At 52.7% G+C, this 13,107-nt stretch overlaps 1 protein-coding gene across 1 annotated transcript in view; it reads right to left on the reverse strand.

Annotated features, from left to right (window-relative positions):
* The window catches only part of NEO1 (neogenin 1), a 326,802-nt gene that overhangs the window by 173,991 nt on the left and 139,704 nt on the right, over positions 1-13,107 (reverse strand). The window contains exon 4 of the mRNA XM_054168810.1: positions 9,070-9,223. Within this exon, the coding sequence (XP_054024785.1) occupies positions 9,070-9,223 (154 nt within the window). The remainder of the gene's footprint in view (positions 1-9,069; positions 9,224-13,107) is intronic.

Here is a 13,107-nt window from a genome sequence, read left to right on the forward strand (position 1 = left end):
AACTGCTGGAAAGGCACTTTTCCTAAGGGTGTCTAGAAACAAGACAAGGGGGAATGGTTTGAAGATGAGGCAGAGCAGGGTTAGACTGGAGTTTAGGAAGCTCTTCAGTACAAGGGTGGGGAGACTCTGGAACAGGTTGCCCAGGGAGGTTGTGGATGCCTCTTCCCTTGGAGGTGTTCCAGGCCAGGCTGGATGAGGCCTTGAGCAGCCAAGTCTAGTGGAGAGGTGTCCCTGCCCATGGCATGGAGGTTGGAGTAGATGATCTCTGAGGCCCTGCCAACCTAAGTCATTCCTTGATGATGATGAATCCATCCCAGCAGCCACCTCACCTGACACTTCCCAACTTCAGAACCCTCAAGAGCACAGCTCCCTGTCCTGGTTTGAGTTGAAAGGGAACTATAGCCTCAGTTTTGTGACTCTTCATCTCACTCTCTTCTCAGCAACTGCACATTCTGAAGTTGGCAGAGTGCCTTTGCAGATGACTTCTTGTCTGCCTCTAGTCACAGTGCCTGAGTCATCTCTGCTTCTAGCAGTAAGAGGCTGGTGGGGAGAGTCACTGCCAAGGGCTGGGCTGCAGAAAGGCTCTGCCTGAGACCTGCTCCTGGGCACACCAAGGGCACTGCCACAGCTTGTGCCACACCTTGTGGGGCAGGAGGGCAGAGGTGGCACCTGCAGGGAGGAGCAGACAGGACAGGGGAGCCTCAACTGCCCACCAAGGGATTGCAGCCCATGGATGGCATCTTCAGCAGCAAGCTGAGGGATGCCCAGGCTCAAGCCTCCTCTTCACTGCCTGCTGTCCCAGCAGCACTCTGTGCCTTCTGCCTTCCCTCCTCATCCTAATCCAGTTCCAGAATCCAGCTGCTGAATCCAGTCCCCATCTGCTGCTGAGTCCAGTCTGGGACTTCCCCAGTGCCTGCCCCAGCAGCAGTGGTGCCCTCACTGCCATCAGTGTTGGGTTCCATGTCCATGTGTCTATTCCCATCTGTTTCATTTGACTGTTCATCTTCCCACTAAAGCAGCTTTAGTTTTCTCCCCCTTCTTCCCTTTCTCTTCCTTTTGGGAAGGCAGCTGAGTCCATAGAGAGCCTCTGTCACTTGACTGGGGGCCAGCCCAGCCCTGACCCTTGGCACTCCTGCATTTGTTAACATGCAGACCTTCAGGCAGACATGATGATAAAGAAGAGAATACATTAAAAAGCAATGAGACATCTTTAGAGCTGCTCAGCCTGTCCCCCACACCGCAGCGCTGGGGCACCGAATGCTCGGGCAGCTTTCACTTGATTCAGCTTTCAGTCAAGGACACAAACAGCTGCTGACTTCAGAGGCTTCTCCTCCTTCCTTCCATTCCTCTCAGTATTTCTTTCCTGTGTCCCTGGCAGAGATTTTACTCATTGAGAGTTCATGGAGGAAATCCAGCTGCAGAGGAAGGAGGAGGTGAGCCAGGGGTGGCAGGGTGGGTGTGCATTCTGTACATCCAAGTGAGTGTTTGACTCTTGGCTTTTTGGTTCCTCTCAAACAAGTCCCTCCAAGACTATGACATACCCAGATCAGTCCTCAGGAACCTTAGGTGCTGTGCATGTGACATCCCAAGGCTTTGGCACACAAATTCACACAAGCCCCAAGGCTCACTTCGTCTTTTTAAGCTCCACTTTGGAGCTTCGAGCAGCGGCACTGTAAATCTCAACCCAGAACAGGGCTTAGCCTTTTCCTTTCTTTTCAGGCAGTACAGTTTTGAGAGGATTAGTACTGTGTCCAGTTCTGGTGCCCCCAGCACAAGAAGGACAAGGAAGTGTTCCAGTGGGGCCAGGGAAGGCCATGAAGATGATCAGAGAGCTGAAGAACCTCCCATACGGAAACAGGCTGCGAGAGCTGGGGCTGTTCAGCCTGGAGAGAAGGCTCCAGGGAGGCCTTAGAGCAGCCTTCCAGAACCTCCAGGGAGACCTTAGAGCAGCCTTCCAGAACCTCCAGGGAGACCTTAGAGCAGCCTTCCAGAACCTCCAGGGAGACCTCAGAGCAGCTTTCCAGAACCTCCAGGGAGACCTTAGAGCAGCCTTCCAGAACCTCCAGGGAGACCTCAGAGCAGCTTTCCAGAACCTCCAGGGAGACCTCAGAGCAGCTTTCCAGAACCTGAAGGGGGCTACAAGAAATCTGAGAAGGGACTTTTTACTTTTCTTGTAGTGATAGGATGAGAGAGAACAGCTTTAAGCTTGTGGAAGGGAGATTGAGACTGGAGATGAGGAAGACCAGTGAGGGTGGGGAGACACTGGCACAGGTTGCCCAGGGAGACTGTGAATGAATGCCCCCTCCCTGGAGATGTTCCAGGCCAGGCCTTGAGCAACCTGGGCTAGTGGGAAGGTGTCTCTGCCCATGGCAGGGGGGGGTTGGAATTGGATGATCTTGAAGGTCCCAACCAACCCAAACCACTTTAGGATTCAATGATTACTTACTTGACTGTCAACCCAATCCAGTTAAAAGCTTTCAGCACAACTCAAATGGTTTTCCCAGGGACAGGGTAACAGGTCCCATTGGCAGCCCTGTGGCTACTTCTCTCTCAAATTGCAAATACAGGAGAAAAGGTCTCAAAGGAGCAGGCCACAGCTGGACAAAATGATGCCTAGAGAAGGAGACATAGATGGTGCAAGTGCACAGAGACCCTTCCTTCAAACAGTCTCTTCCTCTTCAGCTTCTGAGGACTGAAGCCTTTCCAAAGGCCTGAGTGTCATAGTATCAGTCAGGGTTGGAAGGGACCACAAGGATCAGCCAGTTCCAACCCCCCTGCCATGGGCAGGGACACCCCACACTAGATCAGGCTGCCCAGAGCTTCATCCAGCCTGGGCTGAAACACCTCCAGGGACAGGGCCCCAAGCACCTCCCTGGACAACCCATTCCAGGGCTTCACCACTCTCATGGGGAAGAACTTCCTCCTCACCTCCAGCCTGAATCTCCCCACCTCCAGCTTCAGTCCATTCCCCCTAGTCCTAGCACTGCCTGAGATCCTGAGCAGTCCCTCCCCAGCCTTCTTGGAGCCCCCTGCAGATCCTGGAAGGCCACAATGAGGTCACCTGGGAGCCTTCTCTTCTCCAGACTGAACAGCCCCAACTCCTTCAGTCTGTGCTCACAGCAGAGCAGCTCCAGCCCTCTGCTCCTCCTCCTGGCCCTTCTCTGGACACCTTCCAGCCCCTCCAGATCCCTCTTGTCCTAGGGGCTCCAGAACTGGAGGCAGTACTCCAGGTGGGGTCTCCCCAGAGCTGAGCAGAGGGGGAGAATCCCCTCCCTGCCCTGCTGGCCACACTTCTCTTGCTGCAGCCCAGGCTCTGCTTGGCTCTCTGGGCTGCAAGTGCACACTGAGAGCTCCTGCTGAGCTTCTCCTCCCCCAGCACCCCCAAGTCTCTCTCCTCAGGGCTGCTTTCCAGCCAGTCCCTGCCCAGCCTGGATTAGTGCCTGGGATTGCCTCCACCCAGCTGCAGGACCCTGCCCTTGGTCTTGTTGAACCTCCTGAGGTTGGCTTGTGCCCACCTCTGCAGCCTGTCCAGGTGCCTCTGGATGGATCCCTTCCCTCCAGCTGCCTGCTGCCCCACACAGCTTGGTGCCATCAGCAAACCTGCTGAGGCTGCACTCAGTGCCACTGTCCCTGGCACCCACAGAGATGTTGAACAAGCCTGGTCCCAGGACTGACCCCTGAGGGCCTCTGCTTGTCCCTGCCCTCCACTGGGACATGGACTCATTGACAGCCACTCTCTGGGTGCAGCCCTCAAGCCAGTTCTGTATCCATCTAGTGGTCACCCATCACACCCCTGTGTCAGCAGCCTGGAGCCCAGGCTGTGGTGCAGGACAGTGTGGAAGGCTGTGCTCAGGCCCAGGCAAAGGACATCAGCTGCTCCTCCACTGTGGAATGTGAGTGGAATGTGAGGGTTTCATAGTCTTTGAGAGACATCTTCACGAGGAATCAAAAGGCCAACAGTCAAATTATCACTGAGATCACTTGAAAATCTTGAGGTGAACAAGTTCTGAAAGGATTCCTTGAGGTTCTAACAGCTTCTAACAGCAGTGGAATCTTTTAGCATTGCAGTAACATCACCAGTTTCTCACTCTAACCCTCAAAGACATTTTATCACAGCCAACTAATTTCACAGAATATTGAATTAAAGGCTGCTTGTTAGAACAAGTGCCAAGCCCACCATCAGTACAGTTTGCTCAGACTTAGCCATTAACATAAATCTCATTGCTGTCTTCAACAAACACTCCATCAAAATTAAATCCTTCCTGAGAAATCTTTCATTTCACAACCTCCACCACTCCCAATCCTGAAGGATCATCTGGTCTTCCCACACAGACAGGAGCCTGGATGGATTTTCCTTAACAATGCAGCCTGAAAGGTCAACATCTCATAGAGTCCTGGAATGGGTTGGAAAGGACCCTAAAGATCATCCAGTTCCAACCCACCCCTGCCATGGGCAGGGACCCTTCCCACCAGCCCAGCTTGCTCAAGGCCTCATCCAACCTGGCCTTGAACGCCTCCAGGGAGGAGACATCCACAACCTGCCTGGGCAGCCTGTGCCACCCTCACTGTAAAGAATTTCTTGCTTACCAGGTCTGAATCTGCCACCCTCAAAGATTAATCACCAGAGTTAAACAAATCAAAGCCAAACCCAAACCCAAAGCCAAAGCTAAACCCAAAGCCAAGCCAAAACCAAACCCAAACCCAAGCAAAGCCAAACCAAGGCCAAAGCCAAGCCAAATGCAAGGCCAAACCCAAAGCCAAGCCAAACCCAAAGCCAAACCCAAGCCAAGCCACACACAAACCCCAAGCCAAACCCAAGCCAAAGCCAAACCCAAACCCAAACCAAAGCCAAAGCCAAAGCCAAACCAAGGCCAAACCCAAACCCAAAGGCCAAACCAAAACAGGAACAATTAGTTTGTGTGCCCAAATCCTTCAGAAAGAGTGAAAACCAGGGCCATAAGTGCCCACACTGAGCTTTGCTCCCTAAGCCCACAGACACATTGAGTTGTACCAACACCTGTGTGTTTAAGGGTGGGTGCAGGCCTGGCTGTGTGTTTATGTCTGCAAGGAGTGCATTGAGCAGAGCCATCCTTTCAGGCAGGAGGTGCATTAACCAGGTGCAGAGGGTCATGGTTTTTCCCCTCATGCTAAGAAGCAAAGCTTTGCTTTTACCCCAAAGACCAAGTGACTTCATGTGCAATTCAATTCACAAGCCATGCCCAGCCAGCCAAGGCACCTAATTTTGCAACAGGCCAGCTACAGGCTTCACTGCAACAGAGGATCTGAATTTTCAGTTGTTCCACTCAACAGAAGAATCCCCAACAGCTGTGGGGGGAAATGGAGCTTAAGAACTTTGTGTTGTTTGCTCCTTGAATCATTCCCTCTTAAGCCACCCTCATGAGCAGCAGACTGAAAGAGTTTTGGCACAGTTTGAGCATGTTAAGGAACAATGAAAGAAGCTTCCTCCTACAGAGTGAAAAGAAATCCAATTTTCTCCTTTACCTTCCTTGAAAGCAAACTACAATGAGCACATATTTCACTGTAAGGAGAAAACAGCCATGTCTTGTAACAAAATGTCCTGCTCTGAGCCAGAGCAGAGCCACTTCTGCTCGGGGCTGGCACTGCCCAGCTCAGCCTCTGCTCACCCAGGCACCTGCTGAACCTCAGGGCAGCTTGGCACAGCCAGGGGCTGCTCCTGGCAGGGAGAAGCTCTTGGGCAGAGTCACTGCCAAGGGCTGGGCTGCAGAAAGGCTCTGCCTGAGACTTGCTCCTGGGCACACCGAGGGCACTGCCACAGCTTGTGCCTCACCTTGTGGGGCAGGAGGGCAGAGGTGGCACCTGCAGGGAGGAGCAGACAGGACAGGGGAGCCTCAACTGCCCACCAAGGGATTGCAGCCCATGGATGGCATCTTCAGCAGCAAGCTGAGGGATGCCCAGGCTCAAGCCTCCTCTTCACTGCCTGCTGTCCCAGCAGCACTCTGTGCCTTCTGCCTTCCATCCCCATCCCTGTGTGCCTGAAGCCAGTTCCAGAATCCAGCTGCTGGATCCAGTGCCCATCTGCTGCTGAGTCCAGTCTGGGCCTTGCCCAGTGCCTGCCCCCAGCAGCAGTGGTGCCAGAGGTGCCCTCACTGCCCTCAGGGGCTGGGCTCCATGTTGGTTTGTGTCTCTCTGTCTCTGTTTCATGGGATTGTTCTATCTACCCCAGCTGGGTTAGCTACTTTCCCACCCCATTAGTCTCTGCATTTTATTCCCTTTCTCCTCCCCACAGCTCAGACTACAATGGAAAAAAATGAAAACCTGAAAAGAAAATCAAAAAGGAGAGGTCCTTGCTCTGTGAGCTTTAACCTTGTGCTCTAACAGGAAGCTGGGGCCAGGTGGGGCTCAGTAACAAGCAACAGGATGGGAGAAAGCAGCCTGGAGTTGCACTGGGGGAGATTCAGGCTGGACACGAGGAGCAATTTGTTCACTGAAAGAATGCCTTAGCCCTGGAAGGGGCTGCCCAGGGCAGCAATGGAGTCCCCATCCTTAGAAGCAGTCAAAAGCCATGCAGCTGTGGCACTGAGGGCCAAGGTCTAGCAGTGACTTGGCAGTATTAATGCTTGGACTTGAGGATCTGGGAGGTCTTTTCTGCTCTTCATGATTCCATGTGTCTATAACCTAGAGAAGAACAGGGCAAGGGTGCAGCAAAAGTCACTGAATTACAGAATTGTTAGGGTTAGAATAGAACCATAGAATTGTCAGGGGTGGAAGGGAGCTCAGGGCTCAGCCAGTTCCACCCCTCCTGCCATGGGCAGGGACACCTCACACCACAGCAGGTTGCTCACAGCCACCTCCAGCCTGGCTGCAAACACCTCCAGGCAGGAGGCTTCCACCACCTCCCTGAGCAGCCTGTGCCAGGCTCTCACCACCCTCCTGGGGAACAACTTCTTCCTAGCATCCAATCTGAATCTCCCCACTTCTAGTACTGCTCCATCCCCCCCAGTCCTATCCCTCCCTGGCACCCCAGAGCAGAGGGGCAGGATCCTCTCCCTCCACCTCTGGCAATGGGCACTGGCAGCCCAGAAGGCCAAGGGCAGCTCAGCTGCCCTTGGCCTTCTGGGCTGCCAGTGCCCAATGCTGGCTTTCTGTCTCAGGCCTGATTCCTGCCCCCCTCAGAGTTGTCCCAGACCCCTATCCCTCCCTGACACCCTCAGAAGTCCCTCCCCAGCTTTCTTGGAGCCCCCTGCAGCTCCTGGAAGGCCACAATGAGGTCTCCTGGGAGCCTCCTCCTCTCCAGACTGAATATTTATAAAGATACAAGATGCCATCATTTGCCATCCAAGAAAACCAAATTAAGATCTTCCTGGGCATATTTATTCTCCTCATTCATCACATTTGATTGTGCAAGTCTAATGGCTCTGCACCACCCTTCACACATGAATGATTTCTAGCATTTACACAGAAAAAATGCATCTCATTGCCATGCCCTCAGACTGACATCCCCACAATTCCTCAGCATCTCCCACAGAAAGACAGCTCTGCTGTGACCAGCTTCTGCAGCTTTTAATTTAGGAGTTGACAAAAAAATAAAGAGATCTATTGGTAGCACTGAGCCTGGAGAGAGACCTGAATTATTCAATGGCCTGCAGCAGGCAGAGTGTGGCCAGCAGCAGCAGGGAGGTCATTGTGCCCTGGGCTCAGCACTGCTTAGGCCACCCCTGGAGTCCTGTGTCCAGCTCTGGGCTCCTCAGTTTCAGAAGGCCATTGAGAGACTTGAAGGTGTCCAGAGAAGGGCAAGGAGGCTGGGGAGGGGTCTGGAGCACAGCCCTGGCAGGAGAGGCTGAGGGAGCTGGGCTTGCTTAGCCTGCACAAGAGGAGGCTCAGGGGAGACCTTCTTGCTCTCTGCAACTCCCTGCAGGGAGGTTGGAGCCAGCTGGGGCTTGGGCTCTTCTCCCAGGCAGGCAAGCAGCCCCAGAACAAGAGGACAGAGTCTCAAGCTGTGCCAGGGCAGGTTTAGGCTGGAGGTGAGGAGAAAGTTCTTGCCAGCAAGAGGAATTGGCCCTTGGGCTGTGCTGCCCAGGGAGGTGGTGGAGTCCCCATGCCTGGAGGTGTTCAAGATGGGATTGGATGTGGCCCTTGGAGCCATGGCTTAGCTGTCAGGAGGTGTTAGGTATTAAGTGATAGGTTGGACTTGATGATCTCTGAGGTCTTTTCAAACCTGCTTGATTCTCTGATTCTATTCCTTCAGCTGCCTGCTGGGGCAGCCATGCCACAACACAACTTTACCCCTCCTTGTTTCATGAAGAGCTCATCTCTACATTAATCTCACCCCTGATTTGGAGGAATGTTGAGAACATTCAAGTACCTCACAGAATCACAGAACTGTCAGGGTTGGAAGGGACCCCAAGGATCATCTAGCTCCAAACCCCCTGCTCTGAAGAAAGCCTGAGAGCCCTGCCAGACACAGCTCAAGAGGAGTTCTGATCTATGTCTATAAATATCTGAGAGGTGAGTGTCAGGATGAAGGGGCAAGGGGCAATGGAGATAAATTCAATCACAGGAGGTTCCACCTCAACATGAGCAGAAAATTCTTTACTGTGAGGGAGCTGGGCCCTGGAGCAGGCTGCCCAGAGAGCTTGTGGAGTCTCCTTCTCTGGAGACTTTCAAGCCCCATCTGGACACATTCCTGTGTGACCTGCCCTAGGTGATCCTGCACTGGCAGGGGGGCTGGACTTGATCTCTGGAGGCCCCTTCCAGCCCCTACCATTCTGCAGTGCCCTGATGAATTGCTGCTTCTACTCCAGTGGCAATCTAGAAGCAGTACACTCTCAACAACCTCCCTGTTTCAAACAAGCTTTCTTGGTTTCAGATGTCTGCAAACAAAAAAAAATGCTGTAAGACTGCTCCACAAGTCTCACAGCCTACCTTAGCTGTCACAACACTCAGCCTAGAAGCCCTCCAGCACTTGGGAAGCAGCTGCTGCTCTCGTGGGTGAAAATGAAGTAGGAAGCAAACTACACTGTCTTTAAACTGTGACTGCAGGTGGCTTCCTCCCACTAGATGAAAATCCACAGGTCAACCATTACTCACCCTTCTGTGATAAGCTCTTCTTCATTTCTTGTCCACCTGATAGAAGGGGTTGGAAATCCTACAGCCACACAAGGGAACACTGCAGTCTGCCCAGTGACTTTGGTGAGGGAAGAGGGCTGCTTCGTGAACACCAAGCTCTGCGGCACCTCGGGATCTGCAAACGGTTGGGAAACGACCAAGTGGTTACTGCAGGCAGAGCCAGAAGATGATCAGAGCCAAGACAAAACAGTGGAATTGAAAACCCAAGCCCACCCCACGAAGGAAACATTTCCTTTTCCCCTGCATCCTCACAGGACTCAGTCCAGCCCTCACCCACACAAAGCGTTTTCTGTGACAGACTCTCCCAGCCTCCCACGTGAACAGCTCCTCACTCCTTCCTCCAGACATGCAAACTCATTTGCCACCACTGAGATTCTCACTCCTCCATCTGCCTGGGAAACAGTTTCTGCTGAAAGCTACAGCCTTGCAACTGCACCTTCCACCAGCTAGTACAGGAGCAGTCAAGAAAGGTATAGGCTTAACTTTGGACAGGCCTAGGTTGGACTCGATGATCTCCAAGGTCTTTTCCAACCTGGTCTGGTCTATTCTATTCTATTCTATTCCATTCTGTTCTATTCCATCCCATTCCATTCCATCCCATTCCATCCCATTCCATTCCATCCCATTCCATTCCATTCCATCCCATTCCATTCCATTCCATTCCATTCCATCCCATTCCATTCCATCCCATCCCATTCCATTCCATTCCATTCCATCACCTGACTTCATCTGGGAGCTGTCTGACAGGCAGGGAGGGAAATGAAATCACTGTAGCAGAGAGTCAGCCTCGTGTGAAATAAAATAAGGAGGCACTTTGCATGCTGAAGAAATAGGGGATTTGTACCAAACCAAAAATCCACCATGGCTTGCCAGCCTCACTGAAATAGGCAATCCTCAGGGAGGTCATTCTGCCCCTGGGCACTGCACTGGTTAGGCCACACCTTGAGTCCTGTGTCCAGTTCTGGGCCCCTCAGTTTAGGAAAGATGTTGAGCTGCTGGAAGGTGTCCAGAGAAGGGAAACAAAGCTGGGGAGGGGTCTGGAGCACAGCCCTGTGAGGAGAGGCTGAGGGAGCTGGGCTTGCTTAGCCTGCAGAAGAGGAGACTCAGGGGAGACCTTCTTGCTGTCTACAACTCCCTGAAGGGAGGCTGGACCCAGGTGGGGGTTGGTCTCTTCTCCCAGGCAAGCAGCCCCAGAACAAGAGTACACAGTCTGAAGCTGTGCCAGGGGAGGTTTAGGCTGTAGGGGAGGAAGAAATTCTACACAGAGAGAGTGATTGGCCATTGGGATGTGCTGCCCAGGGAGGTGGTGGAGTCACCATCACTGGAGGTGTTTAGGAGGAGGCTTGATGGGGTGCTTGGTGCCATGGGTTAGTTGATTAGATGGTGTTGGGTGATAGGTTGGACACGATAATCTTGGAGGTCTCTTCCAACCTGATTTGGTCTATTCTATTCTATTCTATTCTATTCTATTCTATTCTATTCTACTCTACTCTACTCCTATTCTATTCTATTCTATTCTATTCTATTCTATTCTATTCTATTCTATTCTATTCTATTCTATTCTATTCTATTCTATTCTATTCTAATTGTTTGGCTTGGAAAAGCCCTCAGATCATGCAGCCCAACTGCCAACCTAACCCCACCACAGCCATCAAACCACGGCCCCAAGTGCCATGGCCACACATCTCTTGAACACCTCCAGGGATGGGGACTCCACCACCTCTCTGGCCAGTCTGTTCTTTGCTTGCAGCAAAGAAACTTCTCCTAATCTCCAGCCTCCTGGACTGGAGAACAGGTCTGGTGAGGAGCAGCTGAGGGAACTGGGGTTGTTTAGTCTGGAAAAAAGGAGGCCGAGAGGAGACTTCGCTGCTCTCTACAGCTCCCTGAAAGGAGGCTGCAGTGAGACTGGGGTTGGTCTCTTCTCCCAAGTAATTAATGACAGGACAAAAGGAAATAGGCTTAAGTTAGGCCAGGGGAGGTTTAGGCTGAAGATGAGGAAAATTTTCTTTGTTGCAAGAGTGGTCAGGGCTTGGAACAGGCTGCCCAGGGAGGTGTTGAAGAAATGTGTGGATGGCTCTCGTTTGATGGTCATGCTAGCTGGGTTAGGACTGGACTCAATGATCTTAAAGGCCTTTCCCAACCTTGATGTCTTTACCATTCTCAACTCAGTGGAAGCTGGATGCAGGAATTGATTTGTTTTTTCCCTTTCTTCCCAGCCTACCAAGCAGCAGAGCTCAGGCTCGTCTCCCCCAGCTCCCTCGCTCTCTGAAGCAGCAGAACAGTGTCTGTGGTGCCAGTCTGTGGGATGCCAGCGTGTCCTGGGTGCCCCTCAAACCAAGAGGGGCAAAGCACCGGGGGCGCTGCCAGGCACCTCAGAGAACCACTCCAAAATGGAATGGAATGGAAGGAATGAGGAACATTAATCCAAATCCTCCTTTCACATACAGCTCAGACCAAACAATCAATTATGGGGCCACTCAAGATTAAGAGAACTTGATGTGCAGCACTTCAGTCCCACTTAGCAAAATAAACCAGACCCTGCTGGGAGGGGTTTGACAGAACTTTGCTGTCGATGCCTTCAGACCCAGGCCCAAGCAAGGCAACAGCGTCAGCTGCACTCCTTCACACAGCTATCTTCAACCACCTTCAGCAGAGCATTACAAAAGCAAAGAAACTCTATCTAGAGCCAAAAGAATTCACAATAATCATCACAATATGGAAGCTTATCAGGAAAGCTGCAAATCCCCAAACTCAGGAAAATCTCAAGTGTGAAGGCTTCAGGGAGACCTTCTGGTGGCCTTTGGGTGCTTAGAGGGATGACCATCCTCTTCAATATCTTCATTGAGGAGCTGGATGAGGGCATTGAGTCAGCCAGCAGCAAATGTGCAGATGACACCAAGCTGGGAGCAGATGTTGGTCAGTTAGAGGGCAGAAGGGCTCTGCAGAGGGACCTTGCCAGGCTGCACAGATGGGCAGAGGCCAACAGGATGGCATTCAACAAATCCAAGTGCCAGGGGCTGCACTTCGGCCACAGCAACCCCATGCAGAGCTACAGGCTGGGGGCAGAGTGGCTGAGAGCTGCCAAACAGAAAGGGACCTGGGGGTGCTGATTGACAGCTGCCTAAACACGAGCCAGCAGTGTGCCCAGGGGGCCAAGAAGGCCAAGGGCAGCCTGGCCTGCATCAGGAAGAGTGTGGCCACCAGGAGCAGGGAGGTCATTGTGCCCTGTGCTCAGCACTGCTTAGGCCACCCCTGGAGTCCTGTGTCCAGCTCTGGGCTCCTCAGTTTCAGAAGGCCATTGAGAGACTTGAAGGTGTCCAGAGAAGGGCAAGGAGGCTGGGGAGGGGTCTGGAGCACAGCCCTGGCAGGAGAGGCTGAGGGAGCTGGGCTTGCTTAGCCTGCAGAAGAGGAGGCTCAGGGGAGACCTTCTTGCTCTCTCCAACTCCCTGAAGGGTGGTTGTAGCCAGGAGGGGCTGGTCTCTTCTCCCAGGCAGGCAAGCAGCCCCAGAACAAGAGGACACAGTCTGCAGCTGTGCCAGGGGAGGTTTAGGCTGGAGAAGGAAGTTCTTCACTGAGTGAGTCATTTGTCATTGGGCTGTGCTGCCCAGGGAGGTGGTGGAGTCCCCATCCCTGGGGGTGTTCAAGAGGGGATTGGAGGTGGCACTTGGTGCCATGGTTTAGTCAGGAGCTCCGTGGTGACAGGTTGGACTGGATGATCTTTGAGGTATTTCCAACCTTGGTGATACTGTGATCAGAAAGCTAGGGACAGACTTTTGAGCTGGGCCTATCCTGACAGGAAAAAGGGTGATGGTTTGAACTGAAAGAGGGAGATTCAGACTGGAGAGAAGGAAGAAATTGTTTACCCTGAGGACTGTGAGAGCCTGGCTGAGGTTTCCCAGAGTGGTGGGAAATGCCCCATTCCAGGTCAGGTTCCTGGGGCTCTGAACAATCTGCTCTAGTTGCAGATGGCAGGAAAGTTGGACCTTGTAAGGTGCCTTC

Source organism: Dryobates pubescens, chromosome 17 (genome assembly GCF_014839835.1).
Source record: "Dryobates pubescens isolate bDryPub1 chromosome 17, bDryPub1.pri, whole genome shotgun sequence".
Classification (NCBI taxonomy): Eukaryota; Metazoa; Chordata; class Aves; order Piciformes; family Picidae; genus Dryobates; species Dryobates pubescens.